The sequence below is a fragment of the Bubalus bubalis genome, chromosome 3, assembly GCF_019923935.1.
Source record: "Bubalus bubalis isolate 160015118507 breed Murrah chromosome 3, NDDB_SH_1, whole genome shotgun sequence".
NCBI lineage: Eukaryota > Metazoa > Chordata > Mammalia > Artiodactyla > Bovidae > Bubalus > Bubalus bubalis.
This window is the reverse complement of record NC_059159.1, coordinates 146,103,524-146,116,646: the sequence shown is the minus strand read 5'-3', so window position 1 is coordinate 146,116,646 and position 13,123 is coordinate 146,103,524. Positions and strand designations below refer to the sequence as shown.

The 13,123-nt window shown below is 57.3% G+C and overlaps 1 protein-coding gene across 4 annotated transcripts; it reads left to right on the top strand.

The window, feature by feature from the left end:
- The first annotated feature begins 1,084 nt into the window (after positions 1-1,084).
- Positions 1,085-12,697, top strand: NINJ1 (ninjurin 1). Of its 4 annotated transcripts, none has more exons than XM_044940299.2 (5): positions 1,085-1,571; positions 9,622-9,636; positions 9,850-10,075; positions 10,878-11,036; positions 12,104-12,697. In XM_044940299.2, the coding sequence occupies exons 1-5, from the start codon at positions 1,497-1,499 to the stop codon at positions 12,136-12,138; spliced, it is 510 nt and encodes a 169-aa protein (XP_044796234.1). In that variant the 5' UTR covers positions 1,085-1,496; the 3' UTR covers positions 12,139-12,697. The 4 variants fall into 4 exon arrangements, with proteins under 4 accessions (XP_044796234.1, XP_044796235.1, XP_025137864.1 ...); XM_025282079.3 differs by having other exon boundaries at positions 1,364-1,571; positions 10,874-11,036; XM_044940300.2 differs by lacking the exon at positions 9,622-9,636 and having other exon boundaries at positions 1,361-1,571.
- The last annotated feature ends 426 nt before the right edge of the window (positions 12,698-13,123 follow it).

Genomic DNA, 13,123 nt, shown 5'->3' with positions numbered 1-13,123 from the left:
AACTATTTCATTTTTCACTGGCTAGACCAGCCAAGAGAGCAACAAGTCCACTACTTACAGATCCACGCAATCCCCCCAGTTCTGAGCATGGCCCTCCTAGGTCTCTTCCCAGCTATGCCTCAGTTTCCTCCCATGTCAAGTGAGAGGGTAACCCCTGCTTCACAAGGCTATCCCATATCACCTCCCATCTGCCCCATAACCCTGTTCCAGGCCACAGCACCCAGAACAGGGCCTAGCATAAAGCAGACACTCTAGTTACAGGATGAATAAATGAGCTCTCAGTTCAGTTCAGTCGCTCAGTCCTGTCCGACTCTTTTCGATCCCATGAATCGCAGCATGCCAGGCCTCCCTGTCCATCACCAACTCCCGGAGTTTCCTCAGACTCACATCCATCGAGTCAGTGATGCCATCCAGCCATCTCATAAGACTAATGTAACTATCTCCCGACCTTGGGCACTGCTGCTTACTCTCTCTGATCTCTGGTTTAACAGGAGGGGTAAGGTCACGCCCACATGGCCTTGGTCAAATGCCTTGTGCTAACAGAATTTAGCAGACACTATGAGAGAAGGCAGAAGGTGGGGCGGGAATGGGAGTGGAGGTGGGCAGCCAAACTGGGAGGAGTAAAAAGCTGTTGGTCCTGGGAGCCAGGTCAGGGTCAGGGCAGAACACAGAGACCCAGACCTTCGCCTACCAGGCTGGGGAGATAATGTTTGGCCTCTGCACCCGCCTGGCTTCTGGGAAAGGCCCGCGTCCCGGGAAACAAGTGCTGAAAGGCTGGAGGAACAAACATGCTTTTGCCACCCCTAGCGGCTGGCACTGACACAGACAAGGTGCCACCCCAAACAAGGGGCCCTGCCTGAAGACACAGAGGCTGCTCCATGAAGGGCGGCAGGCACAAAGAGGGCCCAAGCTGCGGTGACCTGCTGTCTGCCCTCTCCTGAGTGGGTGGGAGGCCTTCATGTCCCCTTTTCCTAGAGAAGGCCAAAGTTCAGAGGGTGTGAGACCCAGGCGACTCGCAGGTTTCGTGTGCGGGGCGAGCGATGTGTTGGCGAGAGCTGCACTAGGGCCCCGCGGGTGAGTGTCATCCGGGAAAACACAAAACCACGCCCGCGGCAGTACCCTCTAGACTCCATGGCAGTTAGCGAAGCGTCCTGGGAAAGGCCGGTTCTTGCCCTCGTTTTATGGATTAAAAGTGTCCACGACAGGAACGCAGAAGGCGACGTGCGTTACCACGAACACTAGAGGTCGGGGACCTAACAGAACCGAAATTCAGCGCTGGTTCCCCCTGCCATAGAGGTCCACGCGGGGCCAGCCCCGGGTGGCCTAAGCCCCGCCCCTCGGCCTCCTCCAGGGGATTGGGGGCGGAGTCTGAGTGCGGCTGCGTGCACCCGGCGGGAGGAAGGCTGGCCGTGGGCGGACCCGCAGCGGGGTCTGTGTGCGCGGCTGGGGCGCGGGCCACGCTGAGACCCGGAGCAAAGCTGACCCAGTGCCTCACCATGGACTCGCGCCCCGAAGAGTACGAGCTCAACGGCGACCTGCGCCCGAGCTCGCCGGGATCCCCGGGCGCCTCGGTAAGCACCCCCTCCATCCGTGCCGCTGTGCGACCTTGTCCGACGCCCGCCCTCTCTGAACCCTGCTCCCACGGCTCCCAGGCACCTACGGGTGCCGACCCGCTGCGCGCCGCGTCCGCAGTGAGGGTCGGGGTGGTCGCCATGCCCCCTGCGTCCCGCCCCCTTGCCAGCGTGGTCGCGGGGAGCCCAGGGATTATCCGGGGCTCAAGCCACTTTGGAAGGTTGGGCTGGGGCGCGGTTGGCAGGCTGCCGTACATGGCCCGGGGCAGGTAGCGCCCACATGGAGCTGCGCAGCCGTGGGGCCTGGGCGCCACCTTCACTCCGGTTTCTGCGGCCCCTGCCTTCCTGGCTCTCACACAGCGCTCCAGCTATGCCTCTGCTCTGGTTCGCTACGCGCCGGGACTAGGCACGGAATGGATCCCGGCCTCTGGGCTCCAGGCCAGCAGCGGGCAGACAGTTACGTCACTTACGGTGTCCACAGCGACCGCACAGTCTTGTGCATGCCCTGATGGGGAACCTGGGGCCGCTGTGGCCTCCTCCCCTCTCTCCACCCGCGGGTTCTTGCGCTTCAGCCCGCCCTGCTGGCCTTGGAGCGCTGTGAGCATGGGGGCAGGCCCTGGCAGTGGTCCCATTTAGATCCAGTACCCTCGCACCCTGGGGTCCTGTCCCACTGTTGGAGCAGGGCCAGAGTAGCGGTTTGTAACCGGCCCTGCCCAGGACCAGCACTTCCCCAGGGCCTCTGTTTGTGGCGCAGGCCTGAGCACCACCCTTTGGTAACTTGTTGACATTGGACTTTCTTTTAGTTTCTGACCCCTGGGGATGGGGGCAGGGACAGTGGCCTCTCAGCCATGTACACCAGACTAAGGCCGAGACTGACCCCGCTCAGGTGTGAGTGGCCAGTCCTAGGTGATGCTGTAGTAACAGGCCATATTTAGGGGGTGGAGGGCAAACACGTGGGGCAAGCAAGGCCCTGGCCTGGGGAGCAGTCCCTCAGTGGGCAGGGATCCCTGTGCTCAGGGGTCACTGCCATTGGCTTTGGGACCAGTTGCGGGTGCTACAGCCCTGTTCCACTCTATCTGAGAGCCGAGACCAGTCCTGACGGAGAAGCCATGGCCAGAGTGCTGAACACACAGGCGGGTGGGAAGACTTCCTGACCAGTGGGGACCTTGGCACTGAGCCCTGGGGTGTGAGTATGTGTGGAAGGGCATCCCAGGAGGAAGAACAGTGGGAGAAGGGCCCAGAGGCTGGACCACCAAGTACATCGGGGCTGCGTATAGGAGGTCAGACCTTGCCAGCTGCGGAGGGGCCATGGAGGCTCTGGACGCTCACGTGAGAGTGGACACATTATTCCAGGGGGCTCCAGTCACAGGCAAGGAGGCTCTGGGAGAGAACGTCAGGACTGACGGCTGCTCTGCTCATCCAGCCTGGGGTCCAGTCCCACCCAACACTGCTCTCTCTCCAGCCTCTGCCTTCTGCTTCCCACCCTCAGGACCTACCTCACTGTGCTCTTAGGCACATCACTCTGTGTCTCAGTGTCTTATTTGTGAAATGGGGTGAGAGCAGCACCTCCAACAGAGGGCTATGAAAGAAAGTAAAAGTGTTAGTCACTCAGTCGTGTCTGACGCTTTGCGACCCCTTGGACTGCAGCCCGCCAGGCTCCTCTGTCCATGGGATTCTCCAGGCAAGAATACTGGAGTGGGTGACCATTCCCTTCTCCAGGGGATCTTCCCAACCCAAGGACTGAACCCACATCTCTTGCACTGCAGGCAAATCCTTTACTGTCTGAGCCACCAGGGAAGCCCTCAGAGGCTTGTGGTGAGGACTAATGGGCTAATGTGTGTGAAGTGCTGGGGTAAACTGGACACATAGTATTAACATTCCTGCCTGCCAAACTAGATCCTCTTTCAAAGATGACATCCCGGCAGGGTTTAGGAAGGGCAGCACCTTCTCCCAAGCGCAATCCGCTCTCCCCTTACCCCACCATAGGCACGGCCCTCCCCCTGCACCTCACCTGGCTCTTCCACAGCCTTCCCTCCCAGTGGCCCCTGCCTGAATCTGAGTCCCAAGGTCCTGCTTGAGGAGGGGTAGAAGGGCTTGCTGGGAGGAGGGGGAAATCCCAGGATCTTCATATATGTCCCCACTTGAGCAAGAGCCCCCAGACAGCAGGATGTGTGGGCTGAGTCACCTCGATGTCCTCATTGTGCCCCTGGCTGCGGGAGGACTGACTGGGAGCCCAAGCCCAGAGCCCTATCAGTCTCAAGATGCTCTGCTGCATGGCCTTGGGCAAGTATGGACTCTCTCTGTGAACCTCAGTTTCCTCTTCTGTAGAGTGGGGAAGAATCACTCACCTCCCAGGGTGACTGGGCTCAGAGGAGAGTTGTATGTATAATCCAAGGGCAGATGATCTGTCAAGCCAGGGCAGTGAGGGAACTCCACAGATGTCCACTCCACAGATGTCCCCCTCCACGTGCTGCCTACCCCTGTGGCCTCCATGCAAGGCCAGTCTGCTTAGGGCCCCTGCTGGAGTGAGTTGGTGTCTTTAGTCAATTAACTCACTTTTGGATGGCAGCAGAAGAAATAAGAAACGTTAGTTATATTGTGAAAATAAATGTGGCCACGCCCAGGGTTTATCTGAGGGGGCAGCTGCCTTGGACACTGCAGCAGACTCTGGGGCTATAGCCAGCCGAGGACACAGCAGGGCGCTGGCAGGACAGGGTGCAGTGAGGCTCGCAGGGCAACATTTGGGCTTGGAAACCAAGTCCTGGGAGGGAGGGTTGCTTGCATAGCCTTCGCTGCTGGGAGAGGTTTGCTCTTTTTCTCTTAAATTCTTTTTTTGGCCTTGCTGAGCTGGCATGTAGAATTTTAGTTCCCCGATCAGGGATTGAGCCTGTGCCCCCTGCCTTGGAATTGTGGAGTCTTAATCACGGGATCACCAGGGAAGTTCCAAGTTTGCTCTTTTTCTCATTTCTGCTCTCCTGGCAGATCCTGAGGCTGCCAGGGTCTTGGCCATGTTCCAAAAGGCAACTCTGACGTGGCTGCGCGGTTACTCCTGGTCAGTGGTGAGCCCACAGGAAGCAGGACTGCCCAACCCCGCTCAGCTGCTGCGAGGACCTCCCACCCCCACCCCGGGAAACTTCCTGCCAGGAACTCAGACACGGAGCAAGAGACCTTCCGAGGCTGGCTGGGCACAGATGGTGTGGGGACAGTGCAGGAGTGAGCTAGTGTGACCTGGGGTGGGTGCCTTCACGCTGAGCCCAGGCAATGGGCACAGTAGCAGCTTATGCCCCACACCGATGGATCAGACAGATCCTACTCAGCCCCAGCAGATCCTACTTGGTCGGTTCTCAGGTCCCAGGCCAGAAGTGAGGACTCCAGAACCCCCACATCCACTGTTGCCCACTGAGCCCAAGGGAAGGGGCCCTATGCAGGAGTGGCTGCAATGGCCAGCATCTGGAGCTGGGCTTCACTCAGCTCATGCAGTTTCCGGGGCTAGTCCTCTCTCTTCCTTGTTAGGGACTTTCACAATAGAATTAATTACAAATTGTTACAGTTTATTTGGGAGGCAGCCTTTCAAAGCAGTGAGGCTGGGTGGCAAGGAAGAGGATCGATCAGTCCTGCCCTGCCCCAGCTGTGCTCTAACCAGCCACTAGGCTTCTGAGCGCTTCATTTGCTCCCTGTCATATGCCCGCCTGCCCATTTTATAGCTGAGGAAACTGAGCACAGACCAGTCACTCTGCTGGTCTGTGGTGTGGCAAGATGTGGAGATGATAAAGGGAAGGCCCACATCCACATCCCACCTCTTCCCAGACCAGCTGATGAGCCTCATAGATTTTGGGTCTCTGAGGGCCTTGGTCTCTCATTCTTTAGATGTGAAATTGGGCTCTGGGAAGGGGGGCAGGAATTCCCATGTAGGCATCTTGTTCCAAGCTTGTACCTGGGATTTGGAGTCAGTGGCAGAATTGTGGGCAGGCAGGATTGGAGGAAGTCCATAACCCAAACCTTGAGGTCCTGCAGAGATTCAGTTGGCCACAGCCCTGGCCTGCCCTCATCTCCCAAGGAAGCAGAGGGTTTACCGGCAAGAGGCTGAGGATGAGCCAGACCTCGTGGGCCCAACTGGAGGCCATGGGCAGCCTCTCCAAGCCCAGGGTGAACTGGAGGATGTGCTGTGTTGAAACTGGGTATTCTGAGTACCACAGACCTGTTTTGAATCTCGCTTCTGTTCCAACTTGCCTCCCTGTCCAAGCTGAGGTTGCTCAGTGCAGTGTGACCCTGGGCCAGGTGGCCTGGGTCCCTGCGAGCTGCCTATGTACAAATGACTGGGATGACGCACATTGTCCACAGAAAGTAGGCTCAAGGAGCCAGGCTTGTGGGCATCCCCGCCAAAACCAGCTCCTTCTCTACAGGCTCCTTCCTGGCTTTTAGAGAAAAGGAAAAAAAAAAAAAAATGGCAGCCCTGGGCTTACTCAGCTTCTGAGATGCCACTGGGGTTTCAGTGAATTCCTTTTGGCCCCAGGGACACATTAAACTGGGCGTTTGATCCCTGCACTGCCCAAGTCATGGCCAGAGGTCTCAGTGGGAGGGTCCCAAGCATGGCTCCTGGCAGCTGGGTGGGGAGGTGAAGCTCCACACCTGTGCAAGATGGGCTCTGACTTCCCCCCAACTTGGGTGACCTCCTCAGGATAGCGCCTTCCCTGGGATTCACCTAACAGTGGTCACCTCTCGGGCCCAGAGCTCTCCCCACAGCTCAAAGCCCCTCCCCAGAAGGCCTGGGGTACCAAGGTCAGGCACGAGGGAAATGAATCAACCCTGAAATCCACCCCCAACCCAAGGCCCTACCACATAAAGCTTCCTGGCCTCCTCCCCAGTGTGGACATGAGGCTGTGCCATGTTCTGGGTGGCCCTTAGCTTCAAAGTGGACAAGCTGGGTTCAAATTCTGATCTGCCTCTCCCTCACGGTGGCCCTGAGTAAGCCCCCTTGACCTTTAGTCTTCCACTCTGTAGAATGGGAGAACAGTGCTCTTTCTCACTGTCAGTGTACTTGGTGGGTGGTAGAACTTCCCAGACTGTGACCTGGGGTGTACAGATGGGAAAACTGAAGCCCGGTGAAGGGAACATGTTGTCGAGGCTACACTGCAAGCCTGTAGTCAGCTAGGGCTTGACCAGAGCCCCCTCCCCACCAGCCATGTGGCCTGCAGCCTCTGGCTAGTGCTCCTTATCACTGCATGGGTTGAATAGGAAGCAGATGGCTCTGTGGGCAGGAAATGTCCTGGTCAGGACGGACATATGGGCTGAGGCCCTTGCTTGCTACCAGGGGCCCTGAGACAGTGACCAGACCCCCAAGAACCTCCTGGGATGTTTGCTCCATGGTCCTGTTGCACACCTAGGGCGCTCAACTGCAGAGGGGGCTGGGGACTTCTGAGCACTCAGCCTCACAGGTGACTCTGACCCCAGCCCTGCTCTGCAGGGCCAAGGAGACTGTGGTGTCAGCTCTCAGAGCTTCTGAGCCCTGGCACCTGGGTTCAAATCCCAGTGCAGCCCTCACTTCCTATTGACTTTGGACAAGTTTCCTTCCCGTACAGACTCAATTTACCCCCTCAGTTTACTTCCCTGTGAAGACAGGGACTCCCTGGAGGAAAGCACCCAACTGAAGGGTGATGGGTTTTGCCCTGGGCACCCAAGGTGGAGGACAGAGGGGCACAGGCTTCCTGTGCTGGGGGCACTGCTGCTGCTGCTGGCATTGTGTATTTGAATGTGTGTGTGGTTGCATAGGCGTGAAATATTTATACAGCTCAAGAGAGTTCAAAGTAAAAGAGGAATTCTCCCTCCTGCCCAGAAGCTTCCGCAGTTAGCTGTGTGTGTGTTTGTTAATGAACACACACATGTATATTGTGTGTATGTATGTACACATATGTGTACATGTATCCACACGTGTGCATGTGTATCATGTATACATGTTAGTGTATGCTTACACGCGTATATGTATTGTGCTTCTGTGTATGTGTGTATAGATGCTTGTGTATGGCGTGTATGTGTGTATGTGCTCATGAATGTGTGCATTTGTGTGTGTATAGCTCCCCTGCCCCCCAGAAGGTGGAAGCTCCTTGGAAAACCTGCGCCTGGCTTTTTCTCTGGGATTGGGGATTGGGATGAGCCCTGGGGTGGCCTCAAGGAAGACGTTTTGGTGTTTCTGGTTTATGAAACTTAGGGGCACATGGCCAGGAGGCCAGGGCCTCCAGGATGCCTGCACCCAGTGGAGCACATACATGATAGAGCATGGCCAGCTGGGCCACTTCGCAAGAGCAGAGCTGGGAGACGGCTTGGGTGCTTTTGAGGCAGGGCACAGACCCTGGGGAGGAGTGGTGTGCCCTGGGTATTCTTGGGCAAGGGGGGTGGCCCACCCAGCTGTGAGTGCAGTTGTCGGCCTGGCATGGAGAGTCAAAGGAGAGACCCCACTTAAAGAAAGAAAGAGGCTGCACATGGAATTTCCCGGAGAGCAGGGCCAGGGCACTGGGTTGGACAAAGGCTTTCCCAGCGAGCTCTTGGTCTAGAATTTTAAACCAAGAGGATTTGCTGCCTAAGAACAACGGACAGTGAGGGAACACAGGACATGGGAGTCCCATGCTCGCCCTCCTGATCCTGTTATTCTAGATGAGATTTAAACTTTAAAAGATACAATGTAGTGATGACCTAGAGGGGTGGGTGGGGAGGTTGGGCGGAAGGTTCAAGAGGGAGGGAATGTATGTATACACACAGCTGTTCACTTTGTTGAACAGCAGAAGCTAACACAACATTGTAAAGCAGTTATACTCCAATTTAAAAAAGAAGATATAATGTAAAAGTAGTTTTACTTCTGTAAAACTTCTGTATTTCTGTGATTCTGTAATTTCCATTGTATAGTTCTATAATCTCCATGCTTTCTCCAACTGCAGAAAGTAGAAGTTTGCCCTCCCCAGAACCCCCACCTCCCATCCCTGCATCTTTCATGAGTCTAGAAATAAGATCTTCCAAATGGCCCCAGGAGGCCTAGACTCAGGGAGGCCTGTGGACAAGTGGCCAGGGCTGAGGGGTACAGGTTAGTTCTGGGAGGTTGGGGAGGGGCCTGGCCAGGGGCAGCTTGAAGAGGGCGGATGGGCTGGCTACCAAGAGGATGCCAGGCGGCTTCGAGTTGCCTTCAAGTGAAACAGCCGTCCCGAGAGGCAAACTCCAGTCTCTCTCGGGAGAGGTCTTTGTGGCCTGGACTCCAGCTTCTGAGGCCAGCCTTCTTCTGCCTAACTCCCCTCCCTGCTCCTGCCCCAGCAGAGAACCTAGTCTGCAGAGACAGTCGGCTCTGGGTGGGGCCTTGAGGCACAGAGGGTGCTCGGGAGTGACAGGGCCTGGCCTTGAGGACTGGGGATGTTCTCAGGCAGAAGTGAGGGAGGAAGTAGCCCAACTTGTGTTCGCAGTTTATCAACACAAATAGGAAGGCAGGATAAGCTGTAGAGCGTCATGACCAGTAGGGCACTCTAAGGGTGACCTCGTGCTTATCACAAATACTAGTAATGACAGGTCAGGAGGAGACTCTGGAGGCGTAGATGTGTGGTGGCCTGGGTGTGGTGATGGTGTCACGGTGCACACTTAGCTCCACACTCCTCAGGTTGTTCATGTTTATTATGTACAGCTTTTTGTGTCAGTCACATCTCACTCAGTAAAGTGGTTTAAAATTGTTTTTAATAAAAAAGTAAGGAAGAGGCTAAGTTTAGCTGTAGATTAGAATACTGAGGCATCTCTTGAGCACCTGCTGTGTGCCCGCACAGCTGGGAGATGGCCTGGGTGGATCAGCCATCCCAGGAAGTCTTATTTCACATGTGGGCAAGTGTGTGGAAATCTGGGATCCAGCTGCTGTCACGTCACCTCCCTGGCACCAGTCACCTCCTGAAGGGAAGGGCGGGCAGGGGCACGCAGGGGAGGCTGCCAGACGGCCCCACCCATGGCAGGCAGATGGTTGGCAGCATTTTCCAGTCTAAAACCAGAGTGTGCACTTAGGTTGTGTTTTGTTTCCTTTCTCTTCCAGGACTTGATTCCTAGGGTGGGTCTTGCAGGGCTGTACAGTCTCTTCTCTGGGCCTATTGTTCTGTTAATCAGCACATCCCTTTCAAGCCTCATCTGCTGACCTGATCTACCCCCACCTTCTTGCCAGTACCTAGGAAGGAGACCAGGCTCAAAGTAGGGGACACCAGGGTGGGCCCAGGCCCACAGTCCCCTGCTGCAGAGCCTGGCCTGACCACCCCGCTCCCTGCAGCCTAGCCGCTGGGGCAGGAACCAGCCCATCAACATGAACCATTATGCCAACAAGAAGAGCGCAGCTGAGAGCATGCTGGACATTGCACTGCTGATGGCCAACGCCTCCCAGCTGAAGGCTGTCATTGAGCAGGGCCCTGGCTTCGCCTTCTTCATCCCCCTGGTGGTCCTCATCTCCATCTCCCTCGCGCTGCAGATTGGTGTGGGCGTGCTGCTCATCTTCCTTGGTGCGTGCCTGGGCAGGGGGCTGCAGCAGTGGGAGGGCCCTGGGGTACCCTACCCTACAGCCAGCTGATTCTGCCTGCACACACTCTGGGATGGGTCACACGTTTTGCAGGCCCTCACAAGCTGCACAGGAGCCCCAGCCCACCTCGCTAGGCCAGGTGGTCCAAAATGGATTAACAGCTCCCACTGTGGCCCCCAGAGGGCCCCTCATGTCTCTATCCTTCCACTCACCCAAGCTGAGGACACAGGAAAACATCATAACCATACAAATAGTTGATGTGTATTGGGTGCCTACTATGTACCCACTAGTCCTTAGGTGGGCTATAGGGACCAGGTGATGGTCCTGCCCCCCAGGTGAGGGTCAGGTGTAGAAGCAGCAAGTGTTTGGGCTCCCCTCTGCCTGGCTGTGTGACCTCAGGCAGGCTACGTGACCTCGTGGGCCTGTTTCCTTGCCTAGAAAGTGGGCGTAAGGACAGCCTTGGGTACGTGTGGGAATGGCTTATCATGCGCCAGTGCTCAGAATGGTGCTTGCCTGTGTGTGTGCAGTACCTTGTGCCTTAGAATGCAAGCCTGGGCCTCGGGCCTCCCACCTTCTACTTTATGATGAGGTGCCAGGCCCCTCTGAGTTCCTCTTCACAGAGCAAGCGGGGCTGCAGCAGTCAAGCCAGAGATAGCAGACTGCCTGGGCCAGGCCCCATTTTTGGCAGTGTTTTAAAGCAGGCATGTCTGTCTCTGGGGGGGGGCAGAAGAGGGCCCCATTGTATCTCCCAGCCCTGGGCAGTGCCTGCTCCCTCTCACAGTTAGGTATGACCTCAACAACCCTGCCAAGCATGCCAAGCTGGACTTCCTCAACAACCTGGCCACTGGTCTGGTCTTCATCATCGTCGTGGTCAACATCTTCATTACTGCCTTTGGTGTCCAGAAGCCCACCATGGACATGGCACCCCGGCAGTAGGGGCTCAGGTGAGCTGGCAGGGCCGTCAAGGGTCTATTCCTCCACAAACCCACCCGCTGACCCCACGGGGCTGCTGACTCAGCGTGGGAAACTCAGGGTCTTTTGTGCAGACCACCCGTGACTGCATCTGTCCTTGCAGGGTGGGCGCCCCTGGGCATGTGCCCCCCTACACCACACTCAGCCCACTGTCCTTGCTCAGAGAGACCCAGTGCCTGCCCATGGTGACCCCACTTGGGAGCAGAAGACACAAGGAAGTCACGTGAGCCTCGTAACACACTCAACAAGCCCCTCCTATAGGGAGGTTGTGGGGGCTCAGAGGCAGGCAACCCAGATTGTCACGAGGGCAGATACAGAAGGCTGGCAGGTCTGGCATGTGTCCTGGCCAGGGTCGCACAACACAGGTCCACGGGGCCCTGGACCCAGCAGTCCTCAGGCCTGCCACAGAGGTGAGGCGGGTGCCATAGACAGACAGCAAACACCTGTGTGTTAGGGACGTAGGAGGAAACCTTCCAGATTGACCAAGCAGACGAAGCAAGATGCTGGGAGCAGGGCCTTTGTGTGGCCCTGTTGTGAGTATCTGGCTTCCACTTGCCCCCGCCATCACTATTGGCCCCACCTGGCATGGATTCTCTGCCCAGCTGCTGGCCCCAGATTGCTGTTCAGTCTGTCCTCCGTGGAATCCTCTGGATGCCAGCCTGCTGCCTCACTCATCGCATGACAACCGGGCCACTTATTAATCACCTGCTGCGTGCCCCCAAGACAGTCTTGAGTCTCCCCAAGCATCAGCCTAGTGAGGAGACCTCAAGGTCCCCATGGCACATGTCCACCCACCAGCCCCTGCTCTCAGGGGTGCCCTGTCCGAGCGTGCTGGGCCAGGGTTTTAAACCCTGACAGTGTCCCACGGGGGGGACACTGTGGTTCTCCCAGGTCAGAATTGGGCTGACTCTGGAGTCAGAGTGGCCCCAACATTTATGGGCTGGTTAGCAGACACCACGCTGAGGCAGGGTCACCAGAACAGAGCTGGAGGCTCCTCCGGCCTTGGTGACTCCATGCCTCCCCTCTCCCTTCTCTGCAGGTGCCCCTGGATCATGCCTGGCCGCAGCTGCCTAGACACAGGAGGCGCCTTGCCCTTGAGGCCCATCCTCCTGTCCACAGGATTCCTCTAAACCGCCGGAGCCCAGGCTGGCCCCACTGGACTGCATCCAAATAAGCCACACGTGCTCAGGCCACTCTGGCCACACAGGGCCTGCCCCGTCCTCAGCTGCTCCTCCTCCTGGAGCATGGAGTAGCCAGGCCCAGAAGATAGAACTGGTGAGCCTTCAACAACGGTCATCGCTGCCGTGGACATGCAGCAGGCCCAAGGATGGGGGTCAAGGAGCTGGCCCCCATCTCGGGACACTTCCAGAGAGACGAGGCGATGCCTGCCCTCTGCCAGTGCAGCAGCGTCCTGGCCTTGTACGCTGCCCACCCTGGGTGACCTGTGACCTCTGCACTTCCTGACCCAGGACTATAGACCATCAGTGACCCTGTGGGTCCCCCACCGTGGCCACTGACTCAGACCTCACACCTTCCACCAGCAGTGATTGGGCAGGGCTGTAGCCCCTCCTTGGGGATCTGAGCCCCCACTTTTCTATATATAAGTAACCAATAAAGCTGATTCTTCTCCTCATGTGGCTCCCAGAACCACCCTCCCTGCCACCCAGGCCTGGGTGCTGGACCGTGCCCCTCAGAGTCCCCGGCCTATACAGCCCTCCTCTGTCCCTCCCTCCAAGCCTTTGTTGGCATCTCCAGACATCACCCCCACATGCATGTCCTCAGGGCAGTCAGCTCGATGACCCCTGACCAGACCCTCGTGGAAAGTTCCAGCATTCCCCCATTTCCTGCAGTTTACATGCCCAACTAGCTCCCTTCTATACCCACAGTACTGGATCAAGGAGAGTGGGGCTGATGCCAAGCCAGCCTCGACCCTGCAGAGACACCAGTGAGGGCCAGGTGCTGTCTCTGGGGGCTCACAGAGCCGCCTCTCACGTGGCTGGGACCCCCAGCTCCCTCAGTCCACCCTGTGACCACTAGGGCCTGAGCCCTCACTCTCAAC